This window comes from Asterias rubens, chromosome 13 (genome assembly GCF_902459465.1).
Source record: "Asterias rubens chromosome 13, eAstRub1.3, whole genome shotgun sequence".
NCBI lineage: Eukaryota > Metazoa > Echinodermata > Asteroidea > Forcipulatida > Asteriidae > Asterias > Asterias rubens.
The window spans coordinates 8,497,338-8,514,614 of NC_047074.1; the positions used below are offsets into that span (position 1 = coordinate 8,497,338).

Sequence of the window (17,277 nt, forward strand, 5' to 3'; positions counted from 1 at the left end):
AAATTGACTTGATAAAACAGGATTACCAACCAAGTTTCCACGTGATTTTCAGGATAGGGAAACTACAGCTGAATACCAGTCACGAGCACTATGCAACAAACGGAAATTTTGTAGGTAATCCTTGTTTTAATCAAAGGAAGAAATGTCATGCTAGGCAATTGTTTTGTGCTTAGCAGCTCTATGAAATTGGGCCCAGGTTGAACCATGTGAGTACTGGCTAAAAATATGAACAAGGGTAGAAGATTGTACATATTTTGTTTTGTCTCAGGGGACGGGAGGACCGGGACGACACACTTGCTACCAACTTACACAAGTTTGGAGGTGCATCTAGATATCTATTGGTAATTACTCAGATAATTATTAGAATAAAAGCTTACTTTGAAACGAGCAGTGGAGAGCTGTTGATAGTATACAACATTGTGAGAAACGGCTCCCTCTGAAGTAACGTAGTTTTTGAGAAATGGGTAATTTCCCATTCAAAAGACTTAAGCTGAAGCCTTTCAGTTGTATATGCATCTGAAAGCGCACAAAGTAGTGCAACAATGGTGTTTTTTCTTTCCCATATTCTCTTGCAAATTCGATGACCAATTGGGCCAAAATGTTCACATCATGTTTTTGATTTTACGCATATGTTGGGAGTGAGAATACTGGTGTTTGACAACTACCAAAGATGTGTAGTGCCTTTAAAAGCAGTGGACACTATTGGTAATTACTCAAACGAATTATCAGCATAAAACCTTACTTGGTAATGAGTACTGGGGAGAGGTTGATAGTATAAAACATTGTGAGAAACGGCTCCCTCTGAAGTGACGTAGTTTTCGAGAAAGAACGAATATTCCACAAAATTTGATTTCGAGACCTCAAGTTTAGAATTTGAGGTCTCGAAATCAAGCATCTGAAAGCCCACAACTTCGTGTGACGAGGGTGTTTTTTTCTTTCATAGTTATCTCGCAACTCCGACGACCAATCGATCTCAAATTTTCACAGGTTTGTTATTTTATGCATATGTTGAGATACACTAAGTGAGAAGACTGGTCTTTGACAATTACCAATAGTGTCCACTGTCTTTAAAAGGTCTGTATACGTTTGGTTATGACTCTGAAAAGTAATGGAGAAAAAAGTTCCTCGGTAAGTGAGAAGTACGCAGCTTTGCATAATATAAATATAAAGCCTTTTGAAAAAAACGTTCACTTCAAATTACTGCAGTTAATATGGAAACATAGCACTTTTCTATCCCCCAAAAGTTTAATGTGGGAAGCGTTGGCTCACAGTTACTTTTCTCAACATGTGTAATCCAAATGCAGATTATTACATTAAATTTTTAGTTGGCCTAAAAGCTTAGAATTATCAAATTTTATTCGAGTATTTGTTTAACATCAAATTTCCAGATTTCAGACTTGGACTGTTCATGGAGAGAATCCTCCATGGACTGTTTAAGCAGTTCTATCTCCATGCTTTGGGAGCAGCTGCATTTTATTTCCTGTTCATGTTGGGAGTCAAAATTTATTTTGAGAATCCAAGGTTGCCCTTGCTCGACCCAACTCTTTTTGTTACCCGAACAGCGATCAATATTCCACCATTTCCACCAACAAAAGAAATATTTACAAAGGGGGAACTGCGAATATGTTAAATTTTGATGCCGTGTACATTTCTGCTAGAGAGGGTCGTTGGGATGCATTGGACCGTGAAACTGTTCACCCTCTCCGTAGACTATGTGTGGTGGCGAGAGAGTGCAAAGCTAGTTGAGTGGATGCCCACACACAGTGCCATCGGCTTCTGGTGACCCAAAACTAGCGCAGCATTCCATGAGTCATTTTATGAAGACTGCGCCCGTTTCCCGATTCCAAAATCAGAGGGTGAAACTAGAACATATCGGACAGGTTTCTTATTTCCTCACCTGAGAACTTAAGAAGATAAGAGAATCTTAGAATCATGTACGGAGGGACTGGTTATGGAAACCCCGGTCACCATCAGCAACGCTTGATGTCACGGGGGCCTGGCCCACAGATGGCACCGATGGGCCCGGGCCCTCAGGTCCGTCGACCGCTCCGTTACCTGCCCCCTGAACCCCGTGGATATGCGGAGTTTCCTGCTATCTATATGGGGTCTGTTCCCCTTGGGGCTGGGAATGGCGGCGGGGATCCAAGTTTTGAAGATGTAGCCCGCGTTGTGTCGTTTCTCCGAGACAGGACCGAAGACTTCAGGAGGAATGGTACACGTCTCAAGATGTATGTGATGGAAGTGGGCTGTGATAGAGTGTCTTTCAAACAACCTGGTAAGTTAGCAAGAAAATTACACCAAATGCTATAAAGTATACCATGTGTGGAAAAGTTTCCGTATGGCGCCACCACTTTTTCATTCGAAATAAAATAATATAGTATCTAATTTACCTGATTGATATATCCCTTTTTGTAAAAATGAGTGAAAAGGTGGTGGCGCCATACGGAAAGTTATCCCCATGGGTATTTATTCATCCATGGTTTAACCATGGAGGAATAAAGTATACCATGTGATATGGTTTAACCATGGAGGAATAAAGTATACCATGTGATATTCCTCCATGGTTTAACATGGTATACTAACTTGTTCCATGCACGATTCACATAGAGAATAAAACAGTTATTGTAATCAAATTATCACAATGTGTGTTGATATAGTCTAACTAAGTTGTAATTAATTTGATGATGGTTTCCTTTTATTTTGCATGCCAAATTGTTGCCGCCATGTCATGCTGCCTGTAAAAGTTACCTCGTGTGACACGGCTTTTGTAATGTGGAACTGCTGTATACTGTATATACATTGTAAACACGTTTATGGAGTCCTCAGAACTGAGTAATAAGAAGTGGAAAACAGGCCTGTATGCTGTTCGTTTTTGAAAGGACAAATGTATCAACGCATTTTCTCTTGGGTAAAGTTAAGGGCTCCCTATGAGGAAATTGTAAATTTATACTGGAGCATTTTAAGGGCACCACGCAAGGCAATGGGTAGGGGCAGCGCATGGAGGCAATCGCCTTCGTTGCCATGAGGCAGGCCTATGTGTTAAAAACTCATAAAAACACTTGTTAGGCGTGAATTACAAATTGTTGTTGTGCATCTTCAAGTGGTCGTTCGAAATATAAACCTAAAGCCCCACCGATTTTAAGCTTCTCAGATGTGCAATTTCCAATAAGGCATGTATCCTGTGAAGCCTCGAGCTAAATATAAATTGAAACGTCGAGAAAAACTGCCGCGGGATAGGTGTTGCCCTTGGGCTATGTTTCAAAGGGGTTTTGTTAGCAATTATTATACACCTGACCTTTATTGTCATTCAGAGGTGAGTAGTATATAGGGACTACAAGTTCAACGTGCTTTTTTGTGAGCCTCCAGTGTCACTGTCAGGTCACTTCGCACCTTTGACCATTTCGTTCCCTGGTTTGACACGTCGTACCTTTGGACACTTTGTACCCTGGACACTTTGTAAACTGGACACTTGAATCGTAACTTTCACAAGACACTTCTTACCTTCTTCAAGGAACTTTACGAGAACCCTTTATCGCCCTTCTAGATTACGGCCTCGTTTCCATAAAGTAAAGCCAAAGTCAAGCTTTGTCTTCTTGAGTGTATCTTTGAATACATAATACTTTTTACAATTGAAGAAAACGAATTGTTTAGGCGCGCGTATTGTTCCTGCCGGCGTGTGTTTTGTACCCCCCCCCCTCATTTTTGTAATTGGTGTGTGTATAAGTATAGGTTAATAACAAAGTAAAGTCGTTTAATTTTAAATTTCAGGGATCTCCACTCAAGCTTGCTTCGAAAGATCCCTTTATTTATCCCTTAGTTTGATTATTAGCACCGTATATAAGTCAAATCACTGCTTGAGTGGACGCAAGAAACTCAATCAATAACGCAGATTTCCAAATTGAAATCATCTCCTTGTGTGCAACGTAAACCCCCAATACACATACCAATGTTCTGTGTTTTTGACACCCCCTTTAATTGAATCGATTTTTTTTACAACAGGCCTGTCTTTAGTACCTTCATTGAAAAACGGAGAATTGGAATGAATTATTATTATTGATAGTACATGTATCTATTCGGCAAATAAAAAATAATAATACAAACATAATCAAAACAAAACAAAAGCCACGGACATTATGCCTGGAATTAAACAAGTTTACAAAAAACTGTAGCCCGATGGCTTTCAATTCCAATATCTCTGTCCATATATTAAAAATCTACAATTACTAACAATAAATATATAAAGACAATAATAACATTAGACATCAACAAAAAGATACAAAAAGTCAATGAAGCAGAATGAGTAAAAAATATCCCCCAAACAAGGCAAATTATAAAATTAACCATCAAAGATTTAAAAAAAAAAGAAATATTTATAAAATAAATAAAAATTGGCAAGAGACACAAATGTTTAAAGACCTTGTCAAAGACCAGTCTTCTCACTTGGTGTATCTCAACATATGCATTAAATAACAAACCTGTGAAAATTTGAGCTCATTTGGTCGAGATAATAATGAAAGAAAAAACACACTTGTCACACGAAATCGTGTGCGTATAGATGGTTGATTTCGAGACCTCAAATTCTAAATCTAAGGTCTCGAAATCAAACTCGTGGAAAAAATTACTTCTTTCTCAAAAACTATGTCACTTCAGAGGGAGCCGTTTCTTACAATGTTTTATACCATCAACTTCTCCCCATTACTCGCCACCAAGTAAGGTTTTATGATAATAATTATTTTGAGTAATTACTAATAGTGTCCACTGCCTTTAAAAGGTTCCCCAATCAGTTTGAAAACAGTTACAAACAATAGAAACATATATTAAAAATATATAAATGTCAACAAAATAACAATAAACAAACAAATAGGCCTCTAAATAAATAAAAATAAATAAATAAATAAATAAATGAATAAATAAGTAAAAAAGAAAAAAAGAAAAAAGAAAAAAAGGTATTTCCAAACAAAAGCCTTGAAGATAAAAAACGACAAGTAGAACTTTGACAATGGAATGGAATACACTAAATATGAGACACATATAAACCAGAAAGTAAAACAAAATGATGTCCAAGTCTTAAATTCTTGACATGTACTGAGAACACAACGAATCGTCTTTTACAATATTGTTTTGGAGATAAGTCATTTCAAGAATTGGGTTTTGTTGGAATTTACTTCTACGGTAGGTATTACGGTCGGATCACATGGAAAAACGTCTGTACTTCGACGTTGTCACTTTTAAACCGTGCAGCCGAAGTCGTTCGATTTGAACACGACAGTTGTCCGTTACGTATATAAGGCACTAGGCAGCCATCTTGCTTTTCTCGCAGCTTGTTCTTTCTTGGTAATAACTTTGGGCTGTTTCCTTCATATTTTACTAATCATATTTTTATGACTCAATCTACCCTTATTCAATGTGATCTTGGTTTTTAGAAAAGAAAAATTAACCGCGAGACCCATGTTCAACGTGTTTCTACTGCAAAACGGTGGGGCTTGAAAACCACATGTCTAGTCGCCTTTATGGCTTAGTTTTAGAAGATCAGTTGCATTATAGAAGTTAATATTTCATATATGCCTACTATTGATGATGAATGAAGGGTCAAAGTTCACATTACACGTATTATTTTCAAATAAAGTATGTATTCAAGCGAAGAACCGATTGTACAATAAGCTACACATACAACAAGAAATTCAAATTAACGTTTCCTTTTTCAGTGGTCTTTGGAGGACGTAAATTCTACAGCGCGCTGAATTGGTGTGGAGGTGTTGTCCGCGCTCCCATAAGAACCTAAGAAGACAAAAGTGTCGTAATTTGTGTTGCTTTAAAACCCAATTTTGATAGGCTGTGTATGCTTATAAGCCATTATACACTTTTGGTACAGAAAAAAAAGGTTCACAGATTTACAAATAATTTACAGGGTTTACAGAAGGTAATGGTGAAAGACTTCTCTTGAAATATTGTTCCATGAAATGCTTTACTTTTTGAGAAAACATTAAAACAATATCAATTCTCGATAGCGAGAATTACGGATTTATTATAAACACATGTCATGACACGGCGAAGCATTTACCATTTAGTTAAATAACCAGTTTAATGTACGTCACTGGATGTTAAAAACTCATACGCCAAAATCCTCAAGAAACATTCCACATGATTCTGTGTTAAATTTACCAAAAGATATGTCAGACTGACGCAGAATCCGAGTTAAAATCAAGTTTTTTTTAAAACCAGTTTCCAGGTCAGCCTAGCCAACAGAAGTTGGATCAGGCCCTTGAGACTCGAAATCCGGGTCAATTCTTACCAGTGACGTGACGTCATTAGAAGTTGGATCTAATGAGCGAAACTGCCCGGTAATTACCTGTTAAAACGTGACTTCAACAATCAATGGTCCAACAACTTGGAAGGTACAAATAAATTACCGGAACCAACCAAGCAAACGAAAAAGGTATCGCCAAACCTGAAGTAATTCCCACACTATGGAACAATGATGTCATTGAAAGCCTTGACTCAGAAACTTTCAAGGATGCCAACAAATATTCTGGATGAGACTGATCTTATAGCGCACGTTCGAACACAATCGGCTATACGAACCGTAATGTCTAATTTGATTGAAAATAAACAATTATGGAACTGTTCCAGTTCGTTAACCTAAGAAGATTATTCCTGTTGCCACAATCGACAAGTTAATGCCAAGGGCAGAAACGTCACCTTCCGTTCATGTATTGCTTATAAATTATAAGCTCTGTTTCGTAAAGCAAACTTGAGGACCAAAGTTTGCTTGTAGTATACTTGTCTTAAGTTTGCAAGTAGCGCATGTAATTGTTAATGGCCTTTTGACCCTAATCAGAGTCTTTCTCGAAGGCTAAACCTCTTAAGATTCAAGTCCCTTATTTTCAGAAACCCACCATGTTCAGACCCTTGAGAGTGTGATGATGTGTATAGGCCATTACTTTAAAACTTCAAAGCATTTTGATATTGACCGTTCATTTTACATTCGGTGAAGAGCCCGCGGTTGGAGAGCGGTCTCATCCGTTTCGTTGCGTCACACGCATGCATGTGTATCTGTTGCATAGTTTTCGCTATTTCTGGTTCCAACGTTTATGTTTAATGTCATCCCAAATATACCCATTTTACTCGTTTAAACTTATGACAAAAACTTGCCATTCTTAAAAGCCTTTTAGTCTAAAGAGTATAAAAGCCAAGTCCAGTGATTTAACTTTTCTTGCATATAAATAGAATCGAAGGAAAAAATGCAATTCCTATGGGCTTCTGCTTATCAGTGGATAGCCAGTCAATGTGAAGTTATTGTGGCTTTACATTGGAGCTACGTCACACTTTGAACATGATGGACAAGACAACGTAAAAATGGGCTTGTCCGAATTGACGGCCGGTGTCGCATGCAATTATGTACTCTATGCAATACTATCCGGAAGACATTACTGCATATGCAATAATGTTCGCCGGACGGTTTTGCATATGCAGTTGTGTCCGCCCCCGTGCAGAACCGTCCTTCCAGTAAATTAAACGCACTTAGACAGAAACGTTCGCCATTTTTTTTACAAGCTAAGTGCGTGTCATGAATGACATGGGAAATGTTCGGCCGTTGGGCATTCGCTGCAATCATAAAATACGTGAATATTCATGCTGCATATAGGCCTACGTAGGTTCAGTGCATGCATGCTCGCTTACGCACAGACATACATGTACAGTGATGTACATGTACATGTCCGCCGGACGGTTTTTGCATAGCCCGGACACGATTGCATATGCAAAAGTGTCCGGAGCGGACAGTGTTGCATGGCGGCCACAATTGCATCTGACACCGGCATTGGGTGGCTGGATCGCTAAAACGGCCAAGGGTCAACCGTGGCTGAAGTCCGAGACATACGGTCTTATTCCCGGAACTCCATTGTCATCCACGTGCATGTTTAGACTCACTTATAAATCCGGCTCATATTTACCCGGAACCCAGTTCAGGCGAACCCAAACCATTGAGCAAGGAACCAAACATAATGTATCCTGTTCACAGCGCATGTCGACCTTCCTCACGGCCAGTTTTTGTTTGTTTCGTTTTTAAATTCTTTGAGAAGCAAGAAACCAGTTTAGGTATAAAGGAAAAATAATATGATCTAATTTCATGGTTTTATGACTAAATAATTGTCCTTGAGTATTCAGACAATCATGCAAGAAGTAATGACATATATCTTAAGTTTGTGGCAGCCATCTTGTTTCGTTGTCCATTCAAAATCAATGAACCAAATCAATGCTTGCTGTGGGAAAGCAATGTATACAAGTCTGGCCTGCTGATGTCATTGTGTTTGTATTAATGCTAAAAGCAAAGGGAACATGAACAGAGAGGGGTTCAACATGTCCGAATAAAGTTCTGATCATTTTGTTTTTGTCGAGATTTCAAAGGCATTAAACTCCACCCCTAACATTATTTGTGACTTTGATAAAATGTAATTTATCGGTTTATAGTGATACACAATCTCCTAAAAAACATGTGCTTGGTGAAGCAATTTACCAGCGAAAAGACGTTATTGGGCCGTATTCATAAAAAATGTCAATTGCTTTTTCTAGGCTTTTGCTTACATCTTTAAACAGATGTATGTATAAAGAGGTAAGCAAAAGCCTAGAAAAAGCAATTGCTATTTTTTGTGAATACGGCCCATTTGTACATTACGATGATTGTTTGTTTAAAATTTTACACATAAGTCACTATATTTGTAACTCTTTCTATTTCTCAAAAACACCTTGGGAACCGATCAAAAACATTTGCAATTTGGGTATAAGCCAAAAACCACAGATAACTCTCCACAAACCTATGCGTTTGTTTTTACTCGTTTGAATTGTGCCAAGTAACTCCGAGAATCGGCGAAAAGGTTTTGGTTTTGGACGTACACAATGGTTGCCCCGCCAACTCAAGTTTTACTGTATGTAACTTTGAGCGTTGGTGCATGATGAACAGAACAACATAGATTCAGTCTGCAAAATAGAACAACATTTATGCCATGTTTTTCCCCTTTGTAGAAACCGTGAGATACCAAATGAAACTATTGTTATGATAAAGAAAGTAGGGGTTATGTGCATAGCTGTTCGCCGACTCCTCACATATCTACGCCCACGGTTTCTTGGCCTTTCAGAACTCGAGGCTCAAACCAGGCTAGGAATCGGCTGTGAAGTTCGTGTTTTTCTAAACTGTACATGGCCTTGTAATAATGGTGACACAGGACTTTCGACGCGTCAAACACAAAACACCCAAATTCATTCTTTTGTCCCCTCACAAAATGGGAAAATATTTCTGCTAATAATCATGCATGAAATTTGTCGTCTCAACTCGCTGTCGTTGAACAATGTATGTCACGCTGTTTGCTTTTGGTAACTGGAGAGATTGAGGCTGTGCAGTAGAACCAACTAGCCTGCAAAAACTACGCCATTGTGCCCGACTCTGACTGTCTGACAGTAACGAGAGTGTATTGGGCTTGAACTGGTTCCGGTTGCAGCTGCTTTTTTGTGGACTCTTGGAGTAACTTTTATTAAGGAGTTTAGTTCAAGACAGGAATGGGTGACCAGGTCTACTATGTGAGACAAACTGGGACCATGGGACGAGGAAGAGGACGGGGAGGAGGTCGTCGTTCAATGTCTCGGTCCCCGACTCGTATGGCTATGAGTCAGAATGGCCGTAACACCGTAAGACGCAAAGGCGGTCCGCATGCACGGGGAAGAAGCAGTTCGAACGGCCCGGGAGGCAGCCGTCAAAAGACCTTTTCCCGGCTGATCTTCCTCGGTGCTTCCAAAATGAGGAGTGGCGAGCCAGGTGTGCAGGAGTTGTCACAACTGGTAGAGGAGATCCGAGGGCGCGCTAAGGCGTATAAAGAGCGAGGTGTCGCCATACCTTTCTACGCCATGAATATCACCGAGAAACAGGTGTCTTTTATGGAAGTCCGTAAGTTTGTAGTGCTCTAATCATAATCACCACAAATCCGTCAAATCATCGCGAACACTAAACCCTCGATAGCGTTAAATATCGCAGGCCCGTATAATTGCTCGTTCGTTTTTGAAAGAGCAAGGGCACTGAGGCATCCTTTGTAAAGGGCACCCTATGAGGAAAATTGTAAATTATTTTCTACTTGAGCATTTTCATCAAGGCAATTACTAGAGGCATCGGGGCAATTGCATCCAATGCCTCCGTGAAGTATCAGACCTAATATCGCCAATCTCTCCGGATAACATGCAACCAATGTTCTGCTTCATGAGTACTAAATATTAAATCAACCCGAATCCACTTTTCGTTCACTGTAAAGGTTGAAAAGGTTTCTCTGCCAGCCCTATACAATGTAGTTGATGACTGGGCCCAATTTCATAGAGCTGCTAAGCACAACAATTTGCTTAGCATGAAATTTCTTCCTTGATAAAAACAGGATTACCAACCAAATTTTCACGTGATTTTCAGGATAAGCAAAGAACAGCTAAATACCAGTAACACGCAATATGCAACAAATGGAAATTTGGTTGGTAATCTTGTTTTTATCAAGGAAGAAATTTCATGCTAAGCAAATTTGTTTGCTTAGCAGCTCTATGAAATTGGGCCCAGATTAAATTGACCAACTTATTCTGTAGTTCATCTTGTTATAATGCTTGTATTTTAAAACCCACTCCCACATTGTGCTCAATGTGTGAACTTGACGAGACGAACAAAGGCGCGCATAAGTTACAATTTTGATTACCAGTCAAAGAGCACGTACACGGACCAAAGGCCGAAGCCGTGAAACTGTTCTTCCATCCCGTATAGTTGGGAATGCAGTTTCGATACATTTGGTTTCTCAATGTGTTAATGAGTTTATAGTTCAGTTACTTATTCACCTGGTATTTATTTTGTAAAAACTAGTTTTCGTTTAGAGCTTGTGGTTGGATTTGATGTCAAATTAATACGTCTACAAAATATAGTTGGGCCTAAAGTTAGTCAGACTTTTTACTTCAGAGTTTCTTGCGTTCGTGTTTGGTTGTTGTAATATGCTGCTGCTGTTCTTTAACAAATGCTGCTGTTGCTGACTTTCTTTTTGCCTCCAAATGAAGGAAATGTTACGGCATAAACCGGGCCCAATTTCACAAAGCTGCTTTTTGCACTGCGCGATTTCCACTTCATAGCGATGCACACGAAAAGGTATGTTAACCTTACGTAAAGTGCACGAACATGAATGACGTCACAATGCAAATCCATGTGAACGTGTCAGATGGCCGCCCAGTTGACACCTTAGCAAATTTGTCTGCTACAGTAAGCACGAACAATTTGCCTTCCGTAAAGCAGCGCTACAAATTGGGCCCTGGTTTTAATTAAGGTTCTCGTCGGCCGAAGCTCTCAGTCTCAATCTGACACTTTATACTGGAGTTTGAAACTTCTTGAAAAGTGCCTAGTTTAGACGACAAAGTACCAATCACTGACTCCTTTCCCCTGTCCTATCTTTGACAGAGACGAGAGATGTTCAGCACATCCCAATAAATCTGATCCATTTCGTCGCTGCCGACCCGCGTCATAGCAACATCTTCTCCATGGTGGCCAGAGGTAAAGGGAACCGTTTCGTGTGCCACGTCTTCGAGTGTAACACCCCGAGGCAGTGCGGGGTCATCACGTCCACCCTGTCCGAGGCGTTCCGTGTCGGGTATGAGAACTGGATCCATGTGGAGGAGAACCAACGCAGATTGGCCGAGAGGAGGGAAATGGACATGGGAGGACTTGGTAAGTTTAGGATTAGTGGAAATGGACATGGGAGGACTTAGTAAGTTTAGGATTAGTGGGATGGACATGGGAGGACTTGATAAGTTTATGAATAGTTGAAAAGGACATGGGAGGACTTGGTAAGTTTAGATTAGTGGGAATTGACATAATAATTATGGGATGACTTGGTAGGATAAGTGGGAATGGACATGGGTGAACTTGGTAAAGTTTATGAATAGTTGAAAAGGACATGGGAGGACATGCTAAGTTTATGAGGGATTGACATTGGATAAAGTAGGACTTTTACAAGTTTGGGAATGGGGTTTAAAATTGGTAGTCGGGCTTAGACATATAGGAGGGCTTGGGAAAATTGATGATAATGATACTACATCCTGAAAGGTTTTGAAGTTTTGAAAAATTATTAATGGTGGCCAAATTTTCAGAAAAATTACATCAAACTGATTTTTAATTTGTTTTCCCACTACATTAGTTATGAAATCAAGACCATTTGTATTATTATTATTTTGTGTTTGCAATACTTTCAGTAATAAATATTTCTCAAAACAATCGGAACTGAAGAAAACAAGCAAGCTTCATTTCCCCCCAAAATACTTTATTTAAATGTTACATTATTACCATGCAGTAAGATTAGATATGTTGTCCATATAGACCTAAGGTTTGGATGCTGTATTAAAAATTATATGCTTTTTGAGGTTGAACAAAGAATTGACTAGAGTGGGATTCGAACGAACGACCTCCGGATTAACGTGCCGGCTCTCTACCAATTGAGCTATCTAGCCCATGTTGGTGGTGTCCCTAGTTTGTCAATATCTTTGTTTGGGGGTGCCCAAAATTAAAAGCAAATGAAATCTTACAGAACACTTGATCAAAATCAAATGTTGATAAAATGTTAATTTTTCTCTTAAAGACTATTTTCAAGAATGGGACGACCACGCCCCACATGGCACGCCAGTCGTCAACATCGTCGAACGCTACAACAGGGGCATCTCTTGTCCAAGAAACTTCGTGAGGCCCCAAGACGAGTTACCTGTCCTCCCGGACCGCCTCATCGTCACCCAGGGCGGCCGAGAGGTCAATGGAGAACCCTCATCCATGAGGTACTCGTTCGAGGATGAAGAAGAGGAGTTTGATGACTACCCGGTGGAAGAGGTCTACGTTAGGTCTGGTGGTGGGGGGCGTCGCCGGAACCAGCCTGTTGTCTACGACGTACGCCCTGACTGGGACTAAGGCCAGGTACTAGATCAGACGTTGATTTCACAAAGATAGTCCTAACTTAGGGTTAGTCCTAGACTTGGTTCCAAGTCTTTGATCGTGGCTTTTTGAGTCCTCCTGCTGATAGCTTCTACATTATTGGCCGAAACAGTGCCCTCTTGTTTCGGGTTAGGCGCTTGATTACTAATAATGTGGGGGCGTTTTTCGTGGCTGAGATGCAGAGGAATAACCCGATCTAAGACTTGAAATCGAGTCTAGGTTAGTCCTTACGTAGGGTTAGTCCTAGGACTCTGATAAGCTGAAAAGTAGCATGCCTGTATAAGTTCAGACGAAAAGCTCATCGTTACTGGAGATAAGACTAGTCTTTAACTCTTTGTGAAATCTACATCTGATGAGGATAGGACGTTGAATATACAAATTTCTATCTTAAGGTGGAATTCGAAATAATTATTTACTCATATCTGTAATGAGAATTTTAATCACCGGTTACAAGTATAGCCAGCATTTTGTTTGTTTTTTTGCCATCATGCCACGCACTGGAATACCCAGTCTAGTCTCATGAAACTACATAGTAGATCTTTTGGAATAAAACAGAAAGTCTCACCAGTCCAGTTATTTTGGCTGAATTTCACAAAGCTGCTTAAGCTGAAAATACTTCTAAACAAAATTCTGCTGTGCATATTAAAGCAGAATACCACTCATCGATGGTACATGTGAAATGGAATTTTGGTCGATGACTTTACTTCCATAAGGAAAATTTGGTTTTGCTTAGCTGTTTTGTGTGCTTAAAAGCTACTCTATGAATTTGGGATCAGTTAGCAAACAAAATTTTATAAACTGGACTGCAAAGTTTTGCTAATCAAATGGGTTTGTGATGGTGGGAAAACAAAAACCTCACAAATCACACAAATCAGACAACCATTCAAGATTCATTGTTACGTAGTCGCACTGGTGTCCATGCAAATTTCTGCACAACAAGTACTCCTCAATGGGATTAATGTAGTAGGTTATCAAAACAAAATTTGGTCTCTAGTTTTATGACGGATCAAGAAGCAATAATGTTCACACATTTACAAAACTTTGAGATTGCTTGGAATTGTCGTTTGTGGAGACCATGACCAGAACATCATAAGAGATTGAATAACAAAAACTTTCATTGGTCTTCTAGACAGTGGACACTATTGGTAATTTTCAAAGACCAGTCTTCTCATTTGGTGTATCTCAACATGTGCATAAAATAACAAACCTGTGAAAATTTGAGCTCAATTGGTCGTCGAAGTTGCGAGATATAAATTTAAAAAAACCACCCTTGTCACTCGAAGTTGTGTGCATTGAGATGGTTGATTTAGAGACCTCAAATTCTAAATCATGAGGTCTCGAAATCAAATTCGTGCAAAATTACTTCTTTCTCGAAAACTATGGCAATTCACAGGGAGCCGTTTCTCACAATGTTTTATACCATCAATATCTCCCCATTACTCATCACCAAGTAAGGTTTTATGCTAATAATTATTTTGAGTAATTACCAATAGTGTCCACTGCTTTTAAGTGCAGAGACTTTGTCAACATTAATCCACTCTAAAACTCAATCAAAAGGTTTTCACTGATAAGTCCAACCTCTACAAGGTCCCCCGAAATTTCTCATCAGTGAAAAATAAAGTTCACATGTTTTCCATGGGATCGCCAAAAAGGATTTCATTCAAAACAAAATGCAGCCATCAATGAAGCCTATACGCTGTGACCTTCCTTCCCATTCAAGTTTGATCTTTTAAAGTTAAAAGGAATCAACGAACCTCCAATCTGAAGGTTTTCTGGTGAAACACTTTGTTCAGGTTGTGAAATAATATCCCAAATAGCTTTCAACTTCATTTTTGCCTATGACCCTGAGTTGCTTTGTGATCAAATCTTGATACAAAGGAAACCAGTAAGGCATCAAAGATAAACTCGCATGGTTGTTTGATTTTCCTCTCAATTAGTTATCAGCAACTCTGTTTTTTCTAGGGGATAGTATTTCACATGGCAGCCAGTAGAGGATTGTCTGGCCTTTGCTGAGAATAAAACCACAGGGCATGTTTAACAATAGCTGGGATCCTGTTTTATGCTAAAATGCTTGGATGTGGAGAGCTTTAGTTTTGTGTGTGTGTTATATGCAGCAATCACTGTTAAGAGGTTCACTTGAGTTTCACTTGTAGATTTAGTTTTTGGTACTTTTCCATTGCTTTAATTCTATACAGTAAAACTGGAAATTTGATTTCGGAAGGTGGTAGCATTTTCAAGATATCACCAAAAATCTGGAGCAATTATGTCCAAGCAGAAATAACAATCCATAATTGGAATACACAATCTGAGAAGTGTACATTTATCTGACTGAAATGTTTCTCAGATCTTGGGGGATAAAAACTGGTATAATAATTTTCTATTACCACATTCTTTCATTGTAAAAAAAACTCTCAAAATGCTTTATATTATGAAAGCTGCAGTACTTGTAAATAAGTAAGTTGTTATTGCCATTACATTTAAGAGTGATAAACAAATGCATACCTTTTTAAGCAAAAACCTTTGCATATCCTTTGCATACTATGCATAAATGAATGAGTTACCTGTGTTTTAGTTAGCAATTTATTCATTAAACATGTCTTTGAAGGCAATTTTGTGTACATAACAGATACTGCTGTAATTTGTTTTTAAAATTAAATTCACAAAGTAAGCAAGTAATGTATGCATACATGGATGTTAACGAGATGGGGTTCTTATTAATGAGGATATTAACATACAATTAGTTTTAGGTTTTTCTGTATTATATAAAGCAATGCATACTTAATAGATGTTAAATTTGCATCATGGTTAAAGAATATTTATTTTGGTTTTACCCATAAGTATACACCGTTGTGTTTGCACTGTATATTCAGTATTTCACAGAACTCATGAAGTACCGAGTATACAGTGCTCACAGACTTCTCGATGTATATGGGTAACACCAAAATAAATATAATGTATGCTTAATTTGTTCAGGGGTGCGATTTGACGAATTCGAAAGGGGATCCCCCTTATTTAAGGGTGCGTTCGTTTAGCTTCCCCCGGTCGACCCCGGTGTGTAGCGTTTTTTTATCCCAGAACCAATGTGTGTAGATAATTTCCCACGTTCGTTTTGAAAAAAAAAGAAACAAAAAAAAGACACACACCGGGGTCGACCCAGGGAAGCTAAACAAACGCACCCAGTTTCAGATGTTACAATTCATGTTGATATACTGTACTGTGGTTGAAATACAAAACTAGGGGGTTCGGACACAATGTGGACAACTTTTTTTTTTCAATTTGGTGATTGTTTTCTTTCGAGGAAATTTTGGAGGCTCAAGGAGTGTTTGAGAAAAATAGTGTATAGTTTTGCATCCTTAGCTTGTTAAGAAAATGCAATTGAGAACTGATAGTTCCTTAAAATCGATGACAACGGATCTTTCATCACTGAATTACTTGAATTATAAAAAACAGTTTTAGCAAAATGTTGTCATAATAGAAGACAGCATTTATCTGTAACTTATGTATTTTTGTATTAAATTTTTAAGGGGAATACAATTATTGTACATAATACTACTGTATCGGTAATAGGGAATTAATAGCCTATTGAGGATTTATAGATTTTTGTTTAGAATAACTCATTTTTTTTTTATAAACTCTTCACTAAAAATCAGAGATGTGACTTGTTGTTGCATATAATTATTGTTTATTATTATTTCATGTACAAATCAGGGTCCAATTTCATAGATCTTCTTCAGCAAAACAAGTTGCTGAGCACAAGAAACATGCTTAGAGGAATAAGGTTACCAGCCAAAATAGTATGTCACATGATGTACCATCTGCAGCTGGTACCCTGCTCATTTTCGCTTAGCAGAAAACAGTTTAGCAACATCCTCTGCTTAAGTAGCTCTATGATTTGGGTCTAGGAAAACAAATGTAATGTACACATTATATAGACACTTAAGACTAGAAATTATTCTAACGCAATGTTTGCCAAGTTTTGGAGTTACAAAATCAAAACCCCAGCGTTGTAAATTGCCTAAATTTGTAAAGTATGTCCGATATGTCATGCTTTCCCAAGTGCTCTTGCAATTAAATGAGTAAAACGCATTTATAATATTTATGTGTGTTGCTGCTTTTTATTCATAATTTTCAATATGAAAATTTAAGTTAAAAATCTTACTATATACTGTCTGTTACTTTTGAGTGAAATGTTTTAGTTAAAAAAGCAAGAGTTTGTTCTAATTCTTTGATAAGGGAATAAAAGGGTAGCGACGAGTTCTTTGACGGCCGTTTAAAACTGGGAGGGTTGTTGCCAGGTA

At 38.5% G+C, this 17,277-nt stretch overlaps 1 protein-coding gene across 2 annotated transcripts; it reads left to right on the forward strand.

The window, feature by feature from the left end:
- Window positions 1-1,707: 1,707 nt before the first annotated feature.
- On the forward strand, window positions 1,708-13,841 carry LOC117298816 (low density lipoprotein receptor adapter protein 1-like). 2 transcript variants are annotated; one of them, XM_033782153.1, is made up of 3 exons: window positions 1,708-2,275; window positions 11,462-11,728; window positions 12,636-13,841. In XM_033782153.1, the coding sequence occupies exons 1-3, from the start codon at window positions 1,933-1,935 to the stop codon at window positions 12,953-12,955; spliced, it is 930 nt and encodes a 309-aa protein (XP_033638044.1). In that variant the 5' UTR covers window positions 1,708-1,932; the 3' UTR covers window positions 12,956-13,841. The 2 variants fall into 2 exon arrangements, with proteins under 2 accessions (XP_033638044.1, XP_033638043.1); XM_033782152.1 differs by lacking the exon at window positions 1,708-2,275 and adding an exon at window positions 9,374-9,937.
- Window positions 13,842-17,277: the final 3,436 nt, after the last annotated feature.